General features: G+C 47.0%; 1 protein-coding gene across 1 annotated transcript in view; it reads left to right on the top strand.

Annotated features, from left to right (window-relative positions):
- The window catches only part of gareml (GRB2 associated, regulator of MAPK1-like), a 68,898-nt gene that overhangs the window by 30,945 nt on the left and 15,670 nt on the right, over positions 1 to 22,283 (top strand). Inside the window, exons 3-4 of the mRNA XM_045721252.1 lie at positions 20,269 to 20,399; positions 20,753 to 20,918. Coding sequence (XP_045577208.1) covers positions 20,269 to 20,399; positions 20,753 to 20,918 — 297 coding nt within the window. The remainder of the gene's footprint in view (positions 1 to 20,268; positions 20,400 to 20,752; positions 20,919 to 22,283) is intronic.

The following is a 22,283-nucleotide window of genomic DNA, read 5'->3' as shown; positions in this document are numbered from 1 at the left end:
AGGCTATATACAGGGGGTACCGGTACAGAGTCAATGTGGAGGCTATATACAGGGGGTACTGGTACAGAGTCAATGTGGAGGCTATATACAGGGGGTACCGGTACAGAGTCAATGTGGAGACTATATACAGGGTATTACGGTACAGAGTCAATGTGGAGGCTATATACAGGGGGTACCGGTACAGAGTCAATGTGGAGGCTATATACAGGGGGTACCGGTACAGAGTCAATGTGGAGGCTATATACAGGGGGTACCGGTACAGAGTCAATGTGGAGGCTATATACAGGGGGTACTGGTACAGAGTCAATGTGGAGGCTATATACAGGGGGTACCGGTACAGAGTCAATGTGGAGGCTATATACAGGGTATTACGGTACAGAGTCAATGTGGAGGCTATATACAGGGGGTACCGGTACAGAGTCAATGTGGAGGCTATATACAGGGGGTACCGGTACAGAGTCAATGTGGAGGCTATAGACAGGTGGTACCGGTACAGAGTCAACGTGGAGGCTATATACAGGGTATTACGGTACAGAGTCAATGTGGAGGCTATATACAGGGGGCACCGGTACAGAGTCAATGTGGAGGCTATATACAGGGGGTACCGGTACAGAGTCAATGTGGAGGCTATATACAGGGGGTACCGGTACAGAGTCAGTGTGGAGGCTATATACAGGGGGTACCGGTACAGAGTCAATGTGGAGACTATATACAGGTGGTACTGGTACAGAGTCAATGTGGAGGCTATATACAGGGTATTACAGTACAGAGTCAATGTGGAAGCTATATACAGGGGGTACTGGTACAGAGTCAATGTGGAGGCTATATACAGGGTATTACGGTACAGAGTCAATGTGGAGGCTATATACAGGGGGTACCGGTACTGAGTCAATGTGGAGGCTATATACAGGGGGTACCGGTACAGAGTCAATGTGGAGGCTATATACAGGGGGTACTGGTACAGAGTCAATGTGGAGGCTATATACAGGGGGTTCCGGTACAGAGTCAATGTGGAGGCTATATACAGGGGTATTACGGTACAGAGTCAATGTGGAGGCTATATACAGGGGGTACCGGTACAGAGTCAATGTGGAGGCTATATACAGGGGGTACCGGTACAGAGTCAATGTGGAGGCTATATACAGGGGTACCGGTACAGAGTCAATGTGGAGGCTATATACAGGGGGTACTGGTACAGAGTCAATGTGGAGGCTATATACAGGGTTTTACGGTACAGAGTCAATGTGGAGGCTATATACAGGGGGTACCGGTACAGAGTCAATGTGGAGGCTATATACAGGGTATTACGGTACAGAGTCAATGTGGAGGCTATATACAGGGGGTACCGGTACAGAGTCAATGTGGAGGCTATATACAGGGGGTACCGGTACAGAGTCAATGTGGAGGCTATAGACAGGTGGTACCAGTACAGAGTCAACGTGGAGGCTATATACAGGGTATTACGGTACAGAGTCAATGTGGAGGCTATATACAGGGGGCACCGGTACAGAGTCAATGTGGAGGCTATATACAGGGGGGTACCGGTACAGAGTCAATGTGGAGGCTATATACAGGGGGTACCGGTACAGAGTCAGTGTGGAGGCTATATACAGGGGGGTACCGGTACAGAGTCAATGTGGAGACTATATACAGGTGGTACCAGTACAGAGTCAATGTGGAGACTATATACAGGGGGTACTGGTACAGAGTCAATGTGGAGACTATATACAGGGGGTACCGGTACAGAGTCAATGTGGAGGCTATATACAGGGTATTACGGTACAGAGTCAATGTGGAGGCTATATACAGGGGGGTACCAGTACAGAGTCAATGTGGAGGCTATATACAGGGTATTACGGTACAGAGTCAATGTGGAGGCTATATACAGGGGGTACCAGTACAGAGTCAATGTGGAGACTATATACAGGGGGGTACCGGTACAGAGTCAATGTGGAGGCTATATACAGGGGGTACCAGTACAGAGTCAATGTGGAGGCTATATACAGGGTATTACGGTACAGAGTCAATGTGGAGGCTATATACAGGGGGGTACCGGTACAGAGTCAATGTGGAGGCTATATACAGGGGGCACCGGTACAGAGTCAATGTGGAGGCTATATACAGGGGGTACCGGTACAGAGTCAATGTGGAGGCTATATACAGGGGGGTACCGGTACAGAGTCAATGTAGAGGCTATATACAGGGGTACCGGAACAGAGTCAATGTGGAGGCTATATACAGGGGGTACCGGTACAGAGTCAATGTGGAGGCTATATACAGGGTATTACAGTACAGAGTCAATGTGGAGGCTATATACAGGGGGTACCGGTACAGAGTCAATGTGGAGGCTATATACAGGGGTACTGGTACAGAGTCAATGTGGAGGCTATATACAGGGTATTACGGTACAGAGTCATTGTGGAGGCTATATACAGGGGGTACCGGTACAGAGTCAATGTGGAGGCTATATACAGGGGGTACCGGTACAGAGTCAATGTGGAGGCTATATACAGGGGGTACTGGTACAGAGTCAATGTGGAGGCTATATACAGGGGGTACCGGTACAGAGTCAATGTGGAGGCTATATACAGGGTGTTACGGTACAGAGTCAATGTGGAGGCTATATACAGGGGGGTACCGGTACAGAGTCAATGTGGAGGCTATATACAGGGGGTACCAGTACAGAGTCAATGTGGAGGCTATATACAGGGGGGTACCATTACAGAGTCAATGTGGAGACTATATACAGGGTATTACGGTACAGAGTCAATGTGGAGGCTATATACAGGGGGTACTGGTACAGAGTCAATGTGGAGGCTATATACAGGGTATTACGGTACAGAGTCAATGTGGAGGCTATATACAGGGGGTACCGGTACAGAGTCAATGTGGAGGCTATATACAGGGTATCACGGTACAGAGTCACTGTGGAGGCTCTATACAGGGGGTACCGGTACAGAGTCAATGTGGAGGCTATATACAGGGGGGTACCGGTACAGAGTCAATGCGGAGGCTATATACAGGGGGTACCGGTACAGAGTCAATGTGGAGGCTATATACAGGGGGTACCGGTACAGAGTCAATGTGGAGGCTATATACAGGTGGTACCGGTACAGAGTCAATGTGGAGGCTATATACAGGGGGTACTGGTACAGAGTCAAGGTGGAGGCTATATACAGGGTATTACGGTACAGAGTCAATGTGGAGGCTATATACAGGGGGTACCGGTACAGAGTCAATGTGGAGGCTATATACAGGGTATTACGGTACAGAGTCAATGTGGAGGCTATATACAGGGGGTACCGGTACAGAGTCAATGTGGAGGCTATATACAGGGGGTACCGGTACAGAGTCAATGTGGAGGCTATATACAGGGGGTACCGGTACAGAGTCAATGTGGAGGCTATATACAGGGGGTACCGGTACAGAGTCAATGTAGAGGCTATATACAGGGGGTACTGGTACAGAGTCAATGTGGAGGCTATATACAGGGGTACCGGTACAGAGTCAATGTGGAGGCTATATACAGGGGGTACTGGTACAGAGTCAATGTGGAGGCTATATACAGGGTATTACAGTACAGAGTCAATGTGGAAGCTATATACAGGGGGTACTGGTACAGAGTCAATGTGGAGGCTATATACAGGGTATTACGGTACAGAGTCAATGTGGAGGCTATATACAGGGGGTACCGGTACAGAGTCAATGTGGAGGCTATATACAGGGTATTACGGTACAGAGTCAATGTGGAGGCTATATACAGGGGGTACCGGTACAGAGTCAATGTGGAGGCTATATACAGGGGGTACCAGTACAGAGTCAATGTGGAGGCTATATACAGGGTATTACGGTACAGAGTCAATGTGGAGGCTATATACAGGGGGTACCGGTACAGAGTCAATGTGGAGGCTATATACAGGGGGCACCGGTACAGAGTCAATGTGGAGGCTATATACAGGGGGTACCGGTACAGAGTCAATGTGGAGGCTATATACAGGGGGTACCGGTACAGAGTCAATGTGGAGGCTATATACAGGGGTACCGGTACAGAGTCAATGTGGAGGCTATATACAGGGGGTACCGGTACAGAGTCAATGTGGAGGCTATATACAGGGTATTACGGTACAGAGTCAATGTGGAGGCTATATACAGGGGGTACCGGTACAGAGTCAATGTGGAGGCTATATACAGGGGGTACTGGTACAGAGTCAATGTGGAGGCTATATACAGGGTATTACGGTACAGAGTCAATGTGGAGGCTATATACAGGGGGTACCGGTACTGAGTCAATGTGGAGGCTATATACAGGGGGTACCGGTACAGAGTCAATGTGGAGGCTATATACAGGGGGTACTGGTACAGAGTCAATGTGGAGGCTATATACAGGGGGTACCGGTACAGAGTCAATGTGGAGGCTATATACAGGGTATTACGGTACAGAGTCAATGTGGAGGCTATATACAGGGGGGTACCGGTACAGAGTCAATGTGGAGGCTATATACAGGGGGTACCAGTACAGAGTCAATGTGGAGGCTATATACAGGGGGTACCATTACAGAGTCAATGTGGAGACTATATACAGGGGTATTACGGTACAGAGTCAATGTGGAGGCTATATACAGGGGGTACTGGTACAGAGTCAATGTGGAGGCTATATACAGGGTATTACGGTACAGAGTCAATGTGGAGGCTATATACAGGGGGTACCGGTACAGAGTCAATGTGGAGGCTATATACAGGGTATTACGGTACAGAGTCACTGTGGAGGCTATATACAGGGGGTACCGGTACAGAGTCAATGTGGAGGCTATATACAGGGGGTACCGGTACAGAGTCAATGTGGAGGCTATATACAGGGGGTACCGGTACAGAGTCAATGTGGAGGCTATATACAGGGGGTACCGGTACAGAGTCAATGTGGAGGCTATATACAGGTGGTACCGGTACAGAGTCAATGTGGAGGCTATATACAGGGGGTACTGGTACAGAGTCAATGTGGAGGCTATATACAGGGTATTACGGTACAGAGTCAATGTGGAGGCTATATACAGGGGGTACCGGTACAGAGTCAATGTGGAGGCTATATACAGGGTATTACGGTACAGAGTCAATGTGGAGGCTATATACAGGGGGTACCGGTACAGAGTCAATGTGGAGGCTATATACAGGGGGGTACCGGTACAGAGTCAATGTGGAGGCTATATACAGGGGGTACCGGTACAGAGTCAATGTGGAGGCTATATACAGGGGGTACCGGTACAGAGTCAATGTGGAGGCTATATACAGGGGGTACCGGTACAGAGTCAATGTAGAGGCTATATACAGGGGGTACTGGTACAGAGTCAATGTGGAGGCTATATACAGGGGGTACCGGTACAGAGTCAATGTGGAGGCTATATACAGGGGGTACTGGTACAGAGTCAATGTGGAGGCTATATACAGGGTATTACGGTACAGAGTCAATGTGGAGGCTATATACAGGGGGTACCGGTACAGAGTCAATGTGGAGGCTATATACAGGGTATTACGGTACAGAGTCAATGTGGAGGCTATATACAGGGGGTACCGGTACAGAGTCAATGTGGAGGCTATATACAGGGTATTACGGTACAGAGTCAATGTGGATGCTATATACAGGGGGGTACCGGTACAGAGTCAATGTGGAGGCTATATACAGGGGGTACCGGTACAGAGTCAATGTGGAGGCTATAGACAGGTGGTACCAGTACAGAGTCAACGTGGAGGCTATATACAGGGTATTACGGTACAGAGTCAATGTGGAGGCTATATACAGGGGGCACCGGTACAGAGTCAATGTGGAGGCTATATACAGGGGGTACCGGTACAGAGTCAATGTGGAGGCTATATACAGGGGGTACCGGTACAGAGTCAGTGTGGAGGCTATATACAGGGGGTACCGGTACAGAGTCAATGTGGAGACTATATACAGGTGGTACCAGTACAGAGTCAATGTGGAGACTATATACAGGGGGTACTGGTACAGAGTCAATGTGGAGACTATATACAGGGGGTACCGGTACAGAGTCAATGTGGAGGCTATATACAGGGTATTACGGTACAGAGTCAATGTGGAGGCTATATACAGGGGGGTACCAGTACAGAGTCAATGTGGAGGCTATATACAGGGTATTACGGTACAGAGTCAATGTGGAGGCTATATACAGGGGGTACCAGTACAGAGTCAATGTGGAGACTATATACAGGGGGTACCAGTACAGAGTCAATGTGGAGGCTATATACAGGGTATTACGGTACAGAGTCAATGTGGAGGCTATATACAGGGGGTACCGGTACAGAGTCAATGTGGAGGCTATATACAGGGGGCACCGGTACAGAGTCAATGTGGAGGCTATATACAGGGGGGTACCGGTACAGAGTCAATGTGGAGGCTATATACAGGGGGGTACCGGTACAGAGTCAATGTGGAGGCTATATACAGGGGGTACCGGTACAGAGTCAATGTGGAGGCTATATACAGGGGGTACCGGTACAGAGTCAATGTGGAGGCTATATACAGGGGGTACTGGTACAGAGTCAATGTGGAGGCTATATACAGGGGGTACCGGTACAGAGTCAATGTGGAGGCTATATACAGGGTATTACGGTACAGAGTCAATGTGGAGGCTATATACAGGGGGGTACCGGTACAGAGTCAATGTGGAGGCTATATACAGGGGGTACCGGTACAGAGTCAATGTGGAGGCTATATACAGGGGGTACTGGTACAGAGTCAATGTGGAGGCTATATACAGGGGGTACCGGTACAGAGTCAATGTGGAGGCTATATACAGGGGTATTACGGTACAGAGTCAATGTGGAGGCTATATACAGGGGGTACCGGTACAGAGTCAATGTGGAGGCTATATACAGGGGGTACCGGTACAGAGTCAATGTGGAGGCTATATACAGGGGGGTACCGGTACAGAGTCAGTGTGGAGGCTATATACAGGGGGTACCGGTACAGAGTCAATGTGGAGGCTATATACAGGTGGTACCGGTACAGAGTCAATGTGGAGGCTATATACAGGGGGTACCGGTACAGAGTCAATGTGGAGGCTATATACAGGGGGGTACCGGTACAGAGTCAATGTGGAGGCTATATACAGGGTATTACGGTACAGAGTCAATGTGGAGGCTATATACAGGGGGCACCAGTACAGAGTCAATGTGGAGGCTATATACAGGGTATTACGGTACAGAGTCAATGTGGAGGCTATATACAGGGGGTACCAGTACAGAGTCAATGTGGAGACTATATACAGGGGGTACCGGTACAGAGTCAATGTGGAGGCTATATACAGGGGGTACCGGTACAGAGTCAATGTGGAGGCTATATACAGGGGGTACCGGTACAGAGTCAATGTGGAGGCTATATACAGGGGGTACTGGTACAGAGTCAATGTGGAGAATATATACAGGGGGTACCGGTACAGAGTCAATGTGGAGGCTATATACAGGGTATTACGGTACAGAGTCAATGTGGAGGCTATATACAGGGGGTACCAGTACAGAGTCAATGTGGAGGCTATATACAGGGTATTACGGTACAGAGTCAATGTGGAGGCTATATACAGGGGGTACCAGTACAGAGTCAATGTGGAGGCTATATACAGGGGGCACCGGTACAGAGTCAATGTGGAGGCTATATACAGGGGGTACCAGTACAGAGTCAATGTGGAGGCTATATACAGGGTATTACGGTAAAGAGTCAATGTGGAGGCTATATACAGGGGGTACCGGTACAGAGTCAATGTGGAGGCTATATACAGGGGGCACCGGTACAGAGTCAATGTGGAGGCTATATACAGGGGGTACCGGTACAGAGTCAATGTGGAGGCTATATACAGGGGGTACCGGTACAGAGTCAATGTGGAGGCTATATACAGGGGGTACCGGTACAGAGTCAATGTGGAGGCTATATACAGGGGGTACCGGTACAGAGTCAATGTGGAGGCTATATACAGGGGGTACTGGTACAGAGTCAATGTGGAGGCTATATACAGGGGTACCGGTACAGAGTCAATGTGGAGGCTATATACAGGGTATTACGGTACAGAGTCAATGTGGAGGCTATATACAGGGGGGTACCGGTACAGAGTCAATGTGGAGGCTATATACAGGGGGTACCGGTACAGAGTCAATGTGGAGGCTATAGACAGGTGGTACCAGTACAGAGTCAATGTGGAGGCTATATACAGGGTATTACGGTACAGAGTCAATGTGGAGGCTATATACAGGGGGCACCGGTACAGAGTCAATGTGGAGGCTATATACAGGGGGTACCGGTACAGAGTCAATGTGGAGGCTATATACAGGGGGTACCGGTACAGAGTCAGTGTGGAGGCTATATACAGGGGGTACCGGTACAGAGTCAATGTGGAGACTATATACAGGTGGTACCAGTACAGAGTCAATGTGGAGACTATATACAGGGGGTACTGGTACAGAGTCAATGTGGAGACTATATACAGGGGGTACCGGTACAGAGTCAATGTGGAGGCTATATACAGGGTATTACGGTACAGAGTCAATGTGGAGGCTATATACAGGGGGTACCAGTACAGAGTCAATGTGGAGGCTATATACAGGGTATTACGGTACAGAGTCAATGTGGAGGCTATATACAGGGGGTACCAGTACAGAGTCAATGTGGAGACTATATACAGGGGGTACCGGTACAGAGTCAATGTGGAGGCTATATACAGGGGGTACCAGTACAGAGTCAATGTGGAGGCTATATACAGGGTATTACGGTACAGAGTCAATGTGGAGGCTATATACAGGGGGTACCGGTACAGAGTCAATGTGGAGGCTATATACAGGGGGCACCGGTACAGAGTCAATGTGGAGGCTATATACAGGGGGTACCGGTACAGAGTCAATGTGGAGGCTATATACAGGGGGTACCGGTACAGAGTCAATGTGGAGGCTATATACAGGGGGGTACCGGTACAGAGTCAATGTGGAGGCTATATACAGGGAGTACCGGTACAGAGTCAATGTGGAGGCTATATACAGGGGGTACTGGTACAGAGTCAATGTGGAGGCTATATACAGGGGGTACCGGTACAGAGTCAATGTGGAGGCTATATACAGGGGGTACTGGTACAGAGTCAATGTGGAGGCTATATACAGGGGGTACCGGTACAGAGTCAATGTGGAGGCTATATACAGGGTATTACGGTACAGAGTCAATGTGGAGGCTATATACAGGGGGTACCGGTACAGAGTCAATGTGGAGGCTATATACAGGGGGTACCGGTACAGAGTCAATGTGGAGGCTATAGACAGGTGGTACCAGTACAGAGTCAACGTGGAGGCTATATACAGGGTATTACGGTACAGAGTCAACGTGGAGGCTATATACAGGGGGCACCGGTACAGAGTCAATGTGGAGGCTATATACAGGGGGCACCGGTACAGAGTCAATGTGGAGGCTATATACAGGGGGTACCGGTACAGAGTCAGTGTGGAGGCTATATACAGGGGGTACCGGTACAGAGTCAATGTGGAGACTATATACAGGTGGTACCAGTACAGAGTCAATGTGGAGACTATATACAGGGGGGTACTGGTACAGAGTCAATGTGGAGACTATATACAGGGGGTACCGGTACAGAGTCAATGTGGAGGCTATATACAGGGTATTACGGTACAGAGTCAATGTGGAGGCTATATACAGGGGGTACCAGTACAGAGTCAATGTGGAGGCTATATACAGGGTATTACGGTACAGAGTCAATGTGGAGGCTATATACAGGGGGTACCAGTACAGAGTCAATGTGGAGACTATATACAGGGGGTACCGGTACAGAGTCAATGTGGAGGCTATATACAGGGGGTACCAGTACAGAGTCAATGTGGAGGCTATATACAGGGTATTACGGTACAGAGTCAATGTGGAGGCTATATACAGGGGGGTACCGGTACAGAGTCAATGTGGAGGCTATATACAGGGGGCACCGGTACAGAGTCAATGTGGAGGCTATATACAGGGGGTACCGGTACAGAGTCAATGTGGAGGCTATATACAGGGGGTACCGGTACAGAGTCAATGTGGAGGCTATATACAGGGGGTACCGGTACAGAGTCAATGTGGAGGCTATATACAGGGCGGTACAGAGTCAATGTGGAGGCTATATACAGGGGTTACCGGTACAGAGTCAATGTGGAGGCTATATACAGGGGGTACCGGTACAGAGTTAATGTGGAGGCTATATACAGGGGGTACTGGTACAGAGTCAATGTGGAGGCTATATACAGGGGGTACCGGTACAGAGTCAATGTGGAGGCTATATACAGGGGGTACTGGTACAGAGTCAATGTGGAGGCTATATACAGGGGGTACTGGTACAGAGTCAATGTGGAGGCTATATACAGGGGGTACCGGTACAGAGTCAATGTGGAGGCTATATACAGGGGGTACCGGTACAGAGTCAGTGTGCGTGAGCACCGGTTAGTTGAGGTAATATGTACATGTAGAGTTATTGAAGTGACTATGCATAGATAATAACAGAGTAGCAGTATTTAACTAGGCAAGTCAGTTAAGAACAAATTCTTATTTACAATGACGGCCCACCAAAAGGCAAAGGGCCTCCTTTGGGGACAGGGGCTGAGGATACAAATAAATGTTATTAAAATATGGGACAAAACACACATCATGACAAGAGAGACAACACAACACTACATAAATAGAGACCTAATACAACAACATAGCAAGGCAGCAACACAACATGGCAACAGCACAAAACAGGGTACAAACATTATTGGGAACAGACAACAGCACAAAGGCCAAGAAGGTAGAGACAACAATACATCACACGAAGCAGCCACAACTGTCAGTAAGAGTGTCCATGATTGAGTCTTTGAATGAAGAGATTGAGATAAAACTGTCCAGTTTGTGTGTTTGTTGCAGCTCGTTCCAGTCGCTAGCTGCAGCGAACTGAAAAGAGGAGCGACCCAGGGATGTTTGTGCTTTGGGGACCTTTAAAACCTGTTGGGGCTAGGGGGCAGTATTTTCACGGCCGGATGAAAAACGTACCCAATTTAAACAGGTTACTACTCTGGCCCAGAAAATAGAATATGCATATTATTAGTAGATTTGGATAGAAAACACTCTGAAGTTTCTAAAACTGTTTGAATGGTGTCTGTAAGTATAACAGAACTCAAATGGCAGGCAAAAAAAACGGAGAAAAATTGAATCAGGAAGTGGGAGAAATTAGAAATGTAGTTTTTCCTTTTGAATCCCTTGAAAAACTACAGTGACATAGGATATATGATGCACCTCCTAACTCTTCCATTGGCTGTCAACAATCTTTAGGAACTGGTTTTATCCGTCACCTGTTACCGGGCAGAAAATTATGGCTCAGTCAATCACTGGCCAGTCTGAGGACAGGTGTCTCATGACGCGCGTGCACGTGACTTTGTTGTTCTGTTATTTTTCTTCTGGGATGAATACCTATTGCCCGGTTGTAAAATTATCGCAATTTTACGTTAAAAAATACCATAAAGGATTGATTGTAAACATCGTTTGACGTGTTTCTACAAACGGTAATGGAACTTTGAACATTTCGTCTATGGATTTGCGTCCACGCCACATTGGCATTGTAAAGTGTTCTGGATGGGTCAACAAAACGGACGTATTTGGACATAAATGATGGACTTTGCAGAACAAATGAACATTTCTTGTGGAAGTGGGTGCCCATCCGAGTGCATTCCACCGAAGATCAGCAAAGGTAAGTAAATATTTTGAACATATTTTTAGAGATTTGTCGACGTCGTGGTTGTAGGCTAACTGTATAGCTTAGCATTGAAGGCTAAGTTCTGTACTCAGAATTTTGAACAATGTGCTTTTTCCATAAAGTTATTTTGAAATCTGACAAAGTGATTGCATAAAGGAGTAGATTATCTCTAATTCTTTAAATAATTGTTATAAATTTTGTCAACGTTTATGAGTTCTTCTGTAAATTAAATGTGCCTATTCACCGGATGTTATGGGGAGAAAACATTTTCTGAACGTCACGCGCCAATGTAAAAATTGGGTTTTTGGATATAAATATAAACTTGATCGAACAAAAAATGCATGTATTGTCTAACATGATGTCCTAGGAGTGTCATCTGATGAAGATTGTCAAAGGTTAGTGCTTAATTTTAGCTGTATATCTGGTTTTGTGATGGCTATCCGTGCTTGGAAAATTGCTTTTTTTGTTTGTTGCTAAGGTGCTATGCTAAAATAATCTAATGTTTTGCTTTCACCGTAAAGCCTTTTTGAAATCGAACAATGTGATTGGATTAACCTGTTATGGCTAGGGGGCAGTATTTTCACGGCTGGATAAAAAACGTACCCGATTTAATCTGATTATTACTCCTGCCCAGAAACTAGAATATGCATATAATTATTAGCTTTGGATAGAAAACACTCCAAAGTTTCTAAAACTGTTTGAATGGTGTCTGTGAGTATAACAGAACTCATTTGGCAGGCCAAAACCTGAGAAGATTCTGTACAGGAAGTACCCTGTCTGACCATTTCTTGGCCTTCTTTGTCATCTCTATCCATTACAAAGGATCTCTGCTGTTACGTGACACTTCCTACGGCTCCAATGGGCTCTCAGAGCCCGGGAAAAAGCTGAATGACGTAATTCAAAGGCCTGGCTGAAACACATTATCGCGTTTGTCAAGTGGCCGATCAGGGGACAGTGGGCTTAGGCGCGTGTACTGGCCACCCCCGTCTTTCAGTTTTTCCCTCTATTTACCGAAACGCAGATTCCCGGTCGGAATATTATCGTTTTTTTACGAGAAAAATTGCATAAAAATTGATTTTAAACAGCGGTTGACATGCTTCGAAGTACGGTAATGAAATATTTAGAAATCTTTTGTCACGAAATGCGCCATGCGCAAGACCCTTATTTACCATTCGGATAGTGTCTGGAACGCACGAACAAAACGCCGCTATTTGGATATAACGATGGATTATTTTGAGTAATTTAGTAAATTCACCGGAGGTTTGCGGGGGGTATGCTAGTTCTGAACGTCACATGCTAATGTAAAAAAGCTGGTTTTTGATATAAATATGAACTTGATTGAACAAAACATGCATGCATTGTATAACATAATGTCCTAGGGTTGTCATCTGATGAAGAACATCAAAGGTTAGTGCTGCATTTAGCTGTGGTTTTGTTTTTTGTGACATTATATGCTAGCTTGAAAAATGGGTAGTCTGATTATTTCTGGCTGGGTACTCTGCAGACATAATCTAATGTTTTGCTTTCGCTGTAAAGCCTTTTTGAAATCGGACAGTGTGGTTAGATTAACGAGAGTCTTGTCTTTAAAATGCTGTAAAATAGTCATATGTTTGAAAAATTGAAGTTTTCGGATTTTAGAGGAATTTGTATTTCGCGCCACGCCCATCATTGGATATTGGAGCAGGTGTTCCGCTAGCGGAACGTCTAGATGTAAGAGGTTAACGAGTATCTTTAAAATGTCGTATAATGCTGTTTTGTTTTGAATTTCGCGCCGTGCTATCTCACTGGTTGTTGTCCAACCAATCCCGCGAACGGGATTTTATCTCTCCTCAAGATGAACAGAATGTGACTGGCAGAACGGGTGTTGTATGTGGAGGATGAGGACTGCATCAGAACGAGTGTTGTATGTGGAGGATGAGGACTGCATCAGAACGAGTGTTGTATGTGGAGGATGAGGACTGCATCAGAACGGGTGTTGTATGTGGAGGATGAGGACTGCATCAGAACGAGTGTTGTATGTGGAGGATGAGGACTGCATCAGAACGAGTGTTGTATGTGGAGGATGAGGACTGCAGTAGATTTCTCAGATAGGGGGGAGTGAGGCCTAAGAGGGTTTTATAAATAAGCATCAACCAGTTTGACTTGCGACGGGTACAGAGATGACCAGTTTGTAGAGGAGTATAGAGTGCAGTGATGTGTCCTATAAGGAACATTGGTGGCAAATCTGACGGCCGAATGGTAAAGAACATCTAGCCGCTCGTGAGCACCCTTACCTGCCGATCTATAAATTATGTCTCTGCAATCTAGCATGGGTAGGATGGTCATCTGAATCAGGGTTAATTTGGCAGCTGGGGTGAAAGAGGAGCGATTACGATAGAGGAAACCAAGTCTAGGTTTAACTTTAGCCTGCAGCTTTGATATGTGCTGAGAAGGTGAGGAGGAGGGTTTATTCTCCAGGTCTTTAACCGTTTTCCAGAACTTCTTGGGGTTCGACCCACAGAGAGAAAAATGCTCCTTAAAGTAACTAACTTTGTCCTTCTGGATAGCCTGAGTGCACTTATTACTAATTTGCCTGAACGAGAGCCAGTCAGCCTGAGTATGAGTGTGCCAAGGCTTTCGCCAAACGCAATTCTTGAGGTGGAGTAACTCTGCCAGATCACGGTCGAACCAGGGGCTGAACCTGTTTTAAATTCTCATTTTCTTTATGGGGGCATGTTTGTTAACAATACCACTGAAAATTTAAAAAAATAAGGTCCAACCGTCTTCGACAGAGGGTATCAAGCTGATTCTATACCAATTTCCAAAGGCATGGAGCTGATTCTATACCAATTTACAAAGGCATGGAGCTGATTCTATACCAATTTACAAAGGCATGGAGCTGATTCTATACCAATTTACAAAGGCATGGAGCTGATTCTATACCAATTTACAAAGGCATGGAGCTGATTCTATACCACAAGGCGTCCCAATTTCCAAAGGCATGGAGCTGATTCTATACCAATTTACAAAGGCATGGAGCTGATTCTATACCAATTTCCAAAGGCATGGAGCTGATTCTATACCAATTTACAAAGGCATGGAGCTGATTCTATACCAATTTACAAAGGCATGGAGCTGATTCTATACCAATTTCCAAAGGCATGGAGCTGATTCTATACCAATTTCCAAAGGCATGGAGCTGATTCTATACCAATTTACAAAGGCATGGAGCTGATTCTATACCAATTTACAAAGGCATGGAGCTGATTCTATACCAATTTACAAAGGCATGGAGGTCATGAAGGAAGGCTTGCTTCAAGTTTTTTAGCAGGCGTCTATGACAAATCAGGACAGGTCATTTCACTGAGCAGCCATTAGGAACACAGGCTGTAAAACAGTGATCACTAAGGTCATTAACCCTAACCCTAACCATTACCTAACCCTAACCATTACCTAACCCTAACCATAACCCTAACCATAACCCTAACCTTCACTGAGCAGCCATTACGAACACAGGCTGTAAAACAGTGATCACTAAGGTCATTACAGAAAACACCAGACTGATACCTATCAGGATTATTTGTGAGGATAACATCGAGGAGAGTAGCCTTTTCTGGGTGTTTGGAGTCATACCTTGTGGGATTGGTGATAATCTGAGAAGGATTTAGGGAGTCCCATTGCTTTAGGACTTGGTCAGGTGGTAAAAGCATGTCCCAGTTTAGGTCAGCTAGCATGACAAATTCAGACTTAGTGTAAGGGGCCAGGAGAGAGTTTAGGGAAGTTAGGGTACAGGCTGGTGCTGATCCAGGACGATAACACCCAGCAACAGTCAACAAAGAGCTATTTGAAAGTTTAATGCTCAAAACCAGCAAATCAAATTGTTTGGGGACAGACTTGGTGGAGACAACCGAGCACTGAAGGTGATCCTTGGTAAAGATTGCCACTCCCCCACCTTTGGAAGATCTGTCTTGCTGAAAAAGGTTATAACCAGAAAGGTTAAGATCAGTATTCAAAACTCTCTTTCTTAACCACGTCTCAGTAATGACCAACACATCTGGATTGGAGCTGTGAACCCACACTTTCAATTGATCCATTTTAGGTAATAAGCTTCTAGTGTTAACGAGCAGAAAAACTCAGGCTTTTACGAGAGCAGAAACCAGGGGAAGGGAAGCGGTAAGGGCTGATACTTTCAGACCTTTGGAGAAATGTGTCTGTTGTTGTGGATCAGAGGGGGGGAAGAGGAGAACGAGGGAGGAGGACAGGAGGGGGAGGAAGGCTGGAGGTGAGAAGGAGGAGGTAAGAGGAAGAGCAATGGAGGAGAAGAGGAGGAGGAGGAGGAGAAGAGGGGGGGAAGAGGAGAACGAGGGAGAATGACAGGAGGGGGAGGAAGACAGGAGCTGGAGGTGAGAAGGAGGAGGTAAGAGGAAGAGAAATGGAGGAGAAGAGGAGGAGGAGGAGAAGAGGGGGAGAAGAGGGGGAGACAGATAGAAAGGGTGTGTGTGTGTGTGTGTGTGTGTGTGTGTGTGTGTGTGTGTGTGTGTGTGTGTGTGTGTGTGTGTGTGTGTGTGTGTGTGTGTGTGTGTGTGTTCTAGTGTGTGTTTGTCTGTCTCCATAGTGATGTATCTCTGTTCAGCGTGAGAATGGAGCTTGTTTAACGGTTACCATAACAACCCATCTAGCTTCTGATTGGCTGAGAGAGGAGGCCAGAGTGAACTAAAGGGAGGGGGGGGGATACGCCACTGGCGACAGTAGGTTTAGAAAGACAGGACACCTTCCTTCCTCTCTGACTAGAAACCATCTCTCCCCCACGTTTAGAAACCATCTCTCCCCCACGTTTAGAAACCATCTCTCCCCACGTTTAGAAACCATCTCTCCCCCACGTTTAGAAACCATCTCTCCCCCACGTTTAGAAACCATCTCTCCCCACGTTTAGAAACCATCTCTCCCCCACGTTTAGAAACCATCTCTCCCCCACGTTTAGAAACCATCTCTCCCCACGTTTAGAAACCATCTCTCCCCACGTTTAGAAACCATCTCTCCCCCACGTTTAGAAACCATCTCTCCCCCATGTTTAGAAACCACGTCTCCCCCACGTTTAGAAACCATCTCTCCCCCACGTTTAGAAACCATCTCTCCCCACGTTTAGAACCCATCTCTCCCCCACGTTTAGAAACCATCTCTCCCCCACGTTTAGAAACCATCTCTCCCCCACGTTTAGAAACCATCTCTCCCCCACGTTTAGAAACCATCTCTCCCCCACGTTTAGAAACCACGTCTCCCCCACGTTTAGAAACCACGTCTCCCCCACGTTTAGAAACCATCTCTCCCCCACGTTTAGAAACCATCTCTCCCCCACGTTTAGAAACCACGTCTCCCCCACGTTTAGAAACCATCTCTCCCCCACGTTTAGAAACCATCTCTCCCCCACGTTTAGAAACCATCTCTCCCCCCCACGTTTAGAAACCATCTCTCCCCCACGTTTAGAAACCATCTCTCCCCCACGTTTAGAAACCATCTCTCCCCCACGTTTAGAAACCATCTCTCCCCCACGTTTAGAAACCATCTCTCCGCCACGTTTAGAAACCATCTCTCCCCCACGTTTAGAACCCATCTCTCCCCCACGTTTAGAAAACATCTCTCCCCCACGTTTAGAAACCATCTCTCCCCCACGTTTAGAAACCACCTCTTCCTCACGTTTAGAAACCATCTCTCCCCCACGTTTAGAAACCATCTCTCCCCCACGTTTAGAAACCATCTCTCCCCCACGTTTAGAAACCATCTCTCCCCCACGTTTAGAAACCATCTCTCCCCCACGTTTTTGTATTTATGGGTCCCCATTAGTTCCTGCCATGGCAGCAGCTACTCGTCCTGCGGTTTATTATGGATCCCCATTAGTTCCTGCTAAGGCAGCAGCTACTCTTCCTGGGGTTTATTATGGATCCCCATTAGTTCCTGCCAAGGCAGCAGCTACTCTTCCTGCGGTTTATTATGGATCCCCATTAGTTCCTGCCAAGGCAGCGGCTACTCTTCCTGGGGGTTTATTATGGATCCCCATTAGTTCCTGCCAAGGCAGCGGCTACTCTTCCTGGGGTTTATTATGGATCCCCATTAGTTCCTGCCAAGGCAGCGGCTACTCTTCCTGGGGTTTATTATGGATCCCCATTAGTTCCTGCCAAGGCAGCAGCTACTCTTCCTGGGGTTTATTATGGATCCCCATTAGTTCCAGCAAGGCAGCAGCTACTCTTCCTGGGGTTTATTATGGATCCCCATTAGTTCCTGCCAAGGCAGCAGCTACTCTTCCTGTGGTTTATTATGGATCCCCATTAGTTCCTGTCAAGGCAGCAGCTACTCTTCCTGGGGTTTATTATGGATCCCCATTCGTTCCTGCCAAGGCAGCAGCTACTCTTCCTGGGGTTTATTATGGATCCCCATTAGTTCCTGCCAAGGCAGCAGCTACTCTTCCTGCGGTTTATTATGGATCCCCATTAGTTCCTGCCAAGGCAGCAGCTACTCTTCCTGGGGTTTATTATGGATCCCCATTAGTTCCTGACAAGGCAGCAGCTACTCTTCCTGCGGTTTATTATGGATCCCCATTCGTTCCTGCCAAGGCAGCAGCTACTCTTCCTGGGGTTTATTATGGATCCCCATTAGTTCCTGCCAAGGCAGCAGCTACTCTTCCTGGGGTTTATTATGAATCCCCATTCGTTCCTGCCAAGGCAGCAGCTACTCTTCCTGGGGTTTATTATGGATCCCCATTAGTTCCAGCAAGGCAGCAGCTACTCTTCCTGGGGTTTATTATGGACCTCCATTAGTTCCTGCCAAGGCAGCAGCTACTCTTCCTGTGGTTTATTATGGATCCCCATTAGTTCCTGCCAAGGCAGCAGCTACTCTTCCTGGGGTTTATTATGGATCCCCATTAGTTCCTGTCAAGGCAGCAGCTACTCTTCCTGGGGTTTATTATGGATCCCCATTCGTTCCTGCCAAGGCAGCAGCTACTCTTCCTGGGGGTTTATTATGGATCCCCATTAGTTCCCTGCCAAGGCAGCAGCTACTCTTCCTGGGGTACAATGCGTTTGGGTTAGGGTTACTTACATTACATATAAAACAAAATATACAAATGTACATCATATAAAATTATTACACCACTACATATATGCAATATAAATGTATAATACCACCAAACAACAATATTACAATGTACGTGTGTGTAGTGTGCGTATGTGTGTGTCTGTACCTGTTAGTGTGTCTCTTCACAGTCCCCGCTGTTCCATAAAATGTATTTTTATCTGTTTTTAAATCTGATTCTCCTGCTGCATCAGTTACCTGATGTGGAATAGAGTTCCATGTAGTCATGGCTCTATGTAGTACTGTGCTCCTCCCATAGTCTGTTCTGGACTTGGGGACTGTGAAGAGACCTCTGGTGGCATGTCTTGTGGGGTATGGATGGGTGTATGAGCTGTGTGCCAGTAGTTTAAACAGACGGCTCGGTGCATTCAACATGTCAACACTTCTCATAAATACAAGTAGTGATGAAGTCAATCTCTCCTCCACTTTGAGCCAGGAGAGATTGACATGCAGATTATTAATATTAGCTCTCTGTGTACATCCAAGGGCCAGCCGTGCTGCCCTGTTCTGAGACAATTGTAATTTTCCTGAGTCCTTTTTTGTGGCGACTGAACAGTAGTCAAGGTGTGACAAAACAAGGTAGAAGGTAGAAACTAGGGCCTGTAGGACCTGCCTTGTTGATAGTGTTGTTAAGAAGGTAGAAACTAGGGCCTGTAGGACCTGCCTTGTTGATAGTGTTGTTAAGAAGGTAGAAACTAGGGCCTGTAGGACCTGCCTTGTTGATAGTGTTGTTAAGAAGGTAGAAACTAGGGCCTGTAGGACCTGCCTTGTTGATAGTGTTGTTAAGAAGGTAGAAACTAGGGCCTGTAGGACCTGCCTTGTTGATAGTGTTGTTAAGAAGGTAGAAACTAGGGCCTGTAGGACCTGCCTTGTTGATAGTGTTGTTAAGAAGGTAGAAACTAGGGCCTGTAGGACCTGCCTTGTTGATAGTGTTGTTAAGAAGGTAGAAACTAGGGCCTGCAGGACCTGCCTTGTTGATAGTGCTGTTAAGAAGGTAGAAACTAGGGCCTGTAGGACCTGCCTTGTTGATAGTGTTGTTAAGAAGGTAGAAACTAGGGCCTGTAGGACCTGCCTTGTTGATAGTGTTGTTAAGAAGGTAGAAACTAGGGCCTGTAGGACCTGCCTTGTTGATAGTGTCGTTAAGAAGGCAGAGCAGAGCTTTATTATAGACAGACTTCTCCCCATCTTAGCTACTGTTATATCAATATGTTTTGACCAGGACAGTTCACAATCTAGTGTTACTCCAAGCAGTTTAGTCACCTCAACTTGCTCAATTTCCACATTGTTCATTACAAGATTTAGTTGAGGTTTAGTGAATGATTTGTCCCAAATACAATGCTTTTAGCTTTTGAAATATTTAGGACTAACTAAATGAAGCGTTTCTCTCCCTGTCTGTGTGTAGGTAGGTTCCGTCTGATAGATGAAGACAGAGACGTCAGGGACCCCATCCAGTATTTCTCCTCGGTGGAGGAAGTGGCCGGAATGTTCCCTGACCGCGTCTTCGCCATGGAAACGATCAGCTTCACTGTCAAGGTCAGGGGTTAGCTCTACGCTGTCTGTTTCAGCTGTACATCACAAACCATGCTCTGTGTGTGTGTGTGTGTGTGTGTGTGTGTGTGTGTGTGTGTGTGTGTGTGTGTGTGTGTGTGTGTGTGTGTGTGTGTGTGTGTGTGTGTGTGTGTGTGTGTGTGTGTGTGTGTGTGTGTGTGTGTGTGTGTGTGTGTGTGTGTGTGTGTGTGTGTGTGTGTGTGTGTGTGTAGGTTCAGCCAGCTCTACGCTGTCTGTTTCAGCTGTACATCACAAACCATGCTCGTGTGTGTGTGTGTGTGTCTCTATGTGTGTGTGTGTCTCTGTGTGTGTGTGTGTCTGTGTGTGTGTGTGTGTAGGTTCTGTCAGGGGAGTTCAGTGAGGACAGTGAGTCATACAGTGTGGTGCTGCAGCCTGGTGATGAGCTGTCACTCACGGGAAAGGCAGAGTTTCTCACAGCCACGCCCACCACGGAGAAGACTGGACTGAGCGCGCTCCTGAGACGCCTGGGGAAGACTCCCCGCAGTAAGACACACACCACACCACACCACACCACACCATACACACCACACCCTGAGCTCTCTCTCTGTTCCACACCACACCATACACACCACACCACACCACACCATACACACCACACCATACACACCACACCATACACACCACACCACACCACACCACACCATACACACCACACCATACACACCACACCACACCATACACACCACACCATACACACCACACCATACACACCACACCACACCATACACACCACACCATACACACCACACCATACACACCACACCATACACACCACACCATATACACCACATCACACCATACACACCACACCATACCATACACACCACACCACACCACACCATACACACCACACCATACACACCACACCACACCACACCATACACACCACACCATCCACACACCACACCACACCATACACACAACACCACACCACACTATACACACCACACTACACACCACACCACACCATACACACCACACCACACCACACCACACCATACACACCACACCACTCTATACACACCACACCACACCATACTACACCATACACACCACACCACACCACACTATACACACCACACCACACCACACTATACACACCACACCACACTATACACACCACACCACACCATACACACCATACACACCACACCATACTACACCACACCACACCACACCATACACACCACACCATACACACCACACCATACTACACCACACCACACCATACACACCACACCACACCACACAATACACACCACACCACACCATACACACCACACCACACCACACCATACACACAACACCACACCATACACACCACACCACACCATACACACCACACCATACACACCACACCATACACACCACACCATACACACCACACCACACCATACACACCACACCATACACACCACACCACACCATACACACCATACCATACACACCACACCACACTATAGACACCACACCATACACACAACACCACACCATATACACCACACCATACACACCACACCATACACACCACACTATACACACCACACCACACTATACACACCACACCACACTATACACACCACACCACACCATACACACCACACCATACACACCACACTATACACACACCACACCACACTATAGACACCACACCACACCATCCACACCACACCACACCATACTACACCATACACACCACACCACACTATACACACCACACCACACCATACACACCACACCACACTATACACACCACACCACACCATACACACCACACTACACTATACACACCACACCACACCATACCATACACACCACACCACACTATACACACCACACCACACCACA

Source organism: Salmo salar, chromosome ssa06 (genome assembly GCF_905237065.1).
Source record: "Salmo salar chromosome ssa06, Ssal_v3.1, whole genome shotgun sequence".
Taxonomy (NCBI): Eukaryota; Metazoa; Chordata; class Actinopteri; order Salmoniformes; family Salmonidae; genus Salmo; species Salmo salar.
This window is presented reverse-complemented; position numbering and strand designations above follow the sequence as displayed.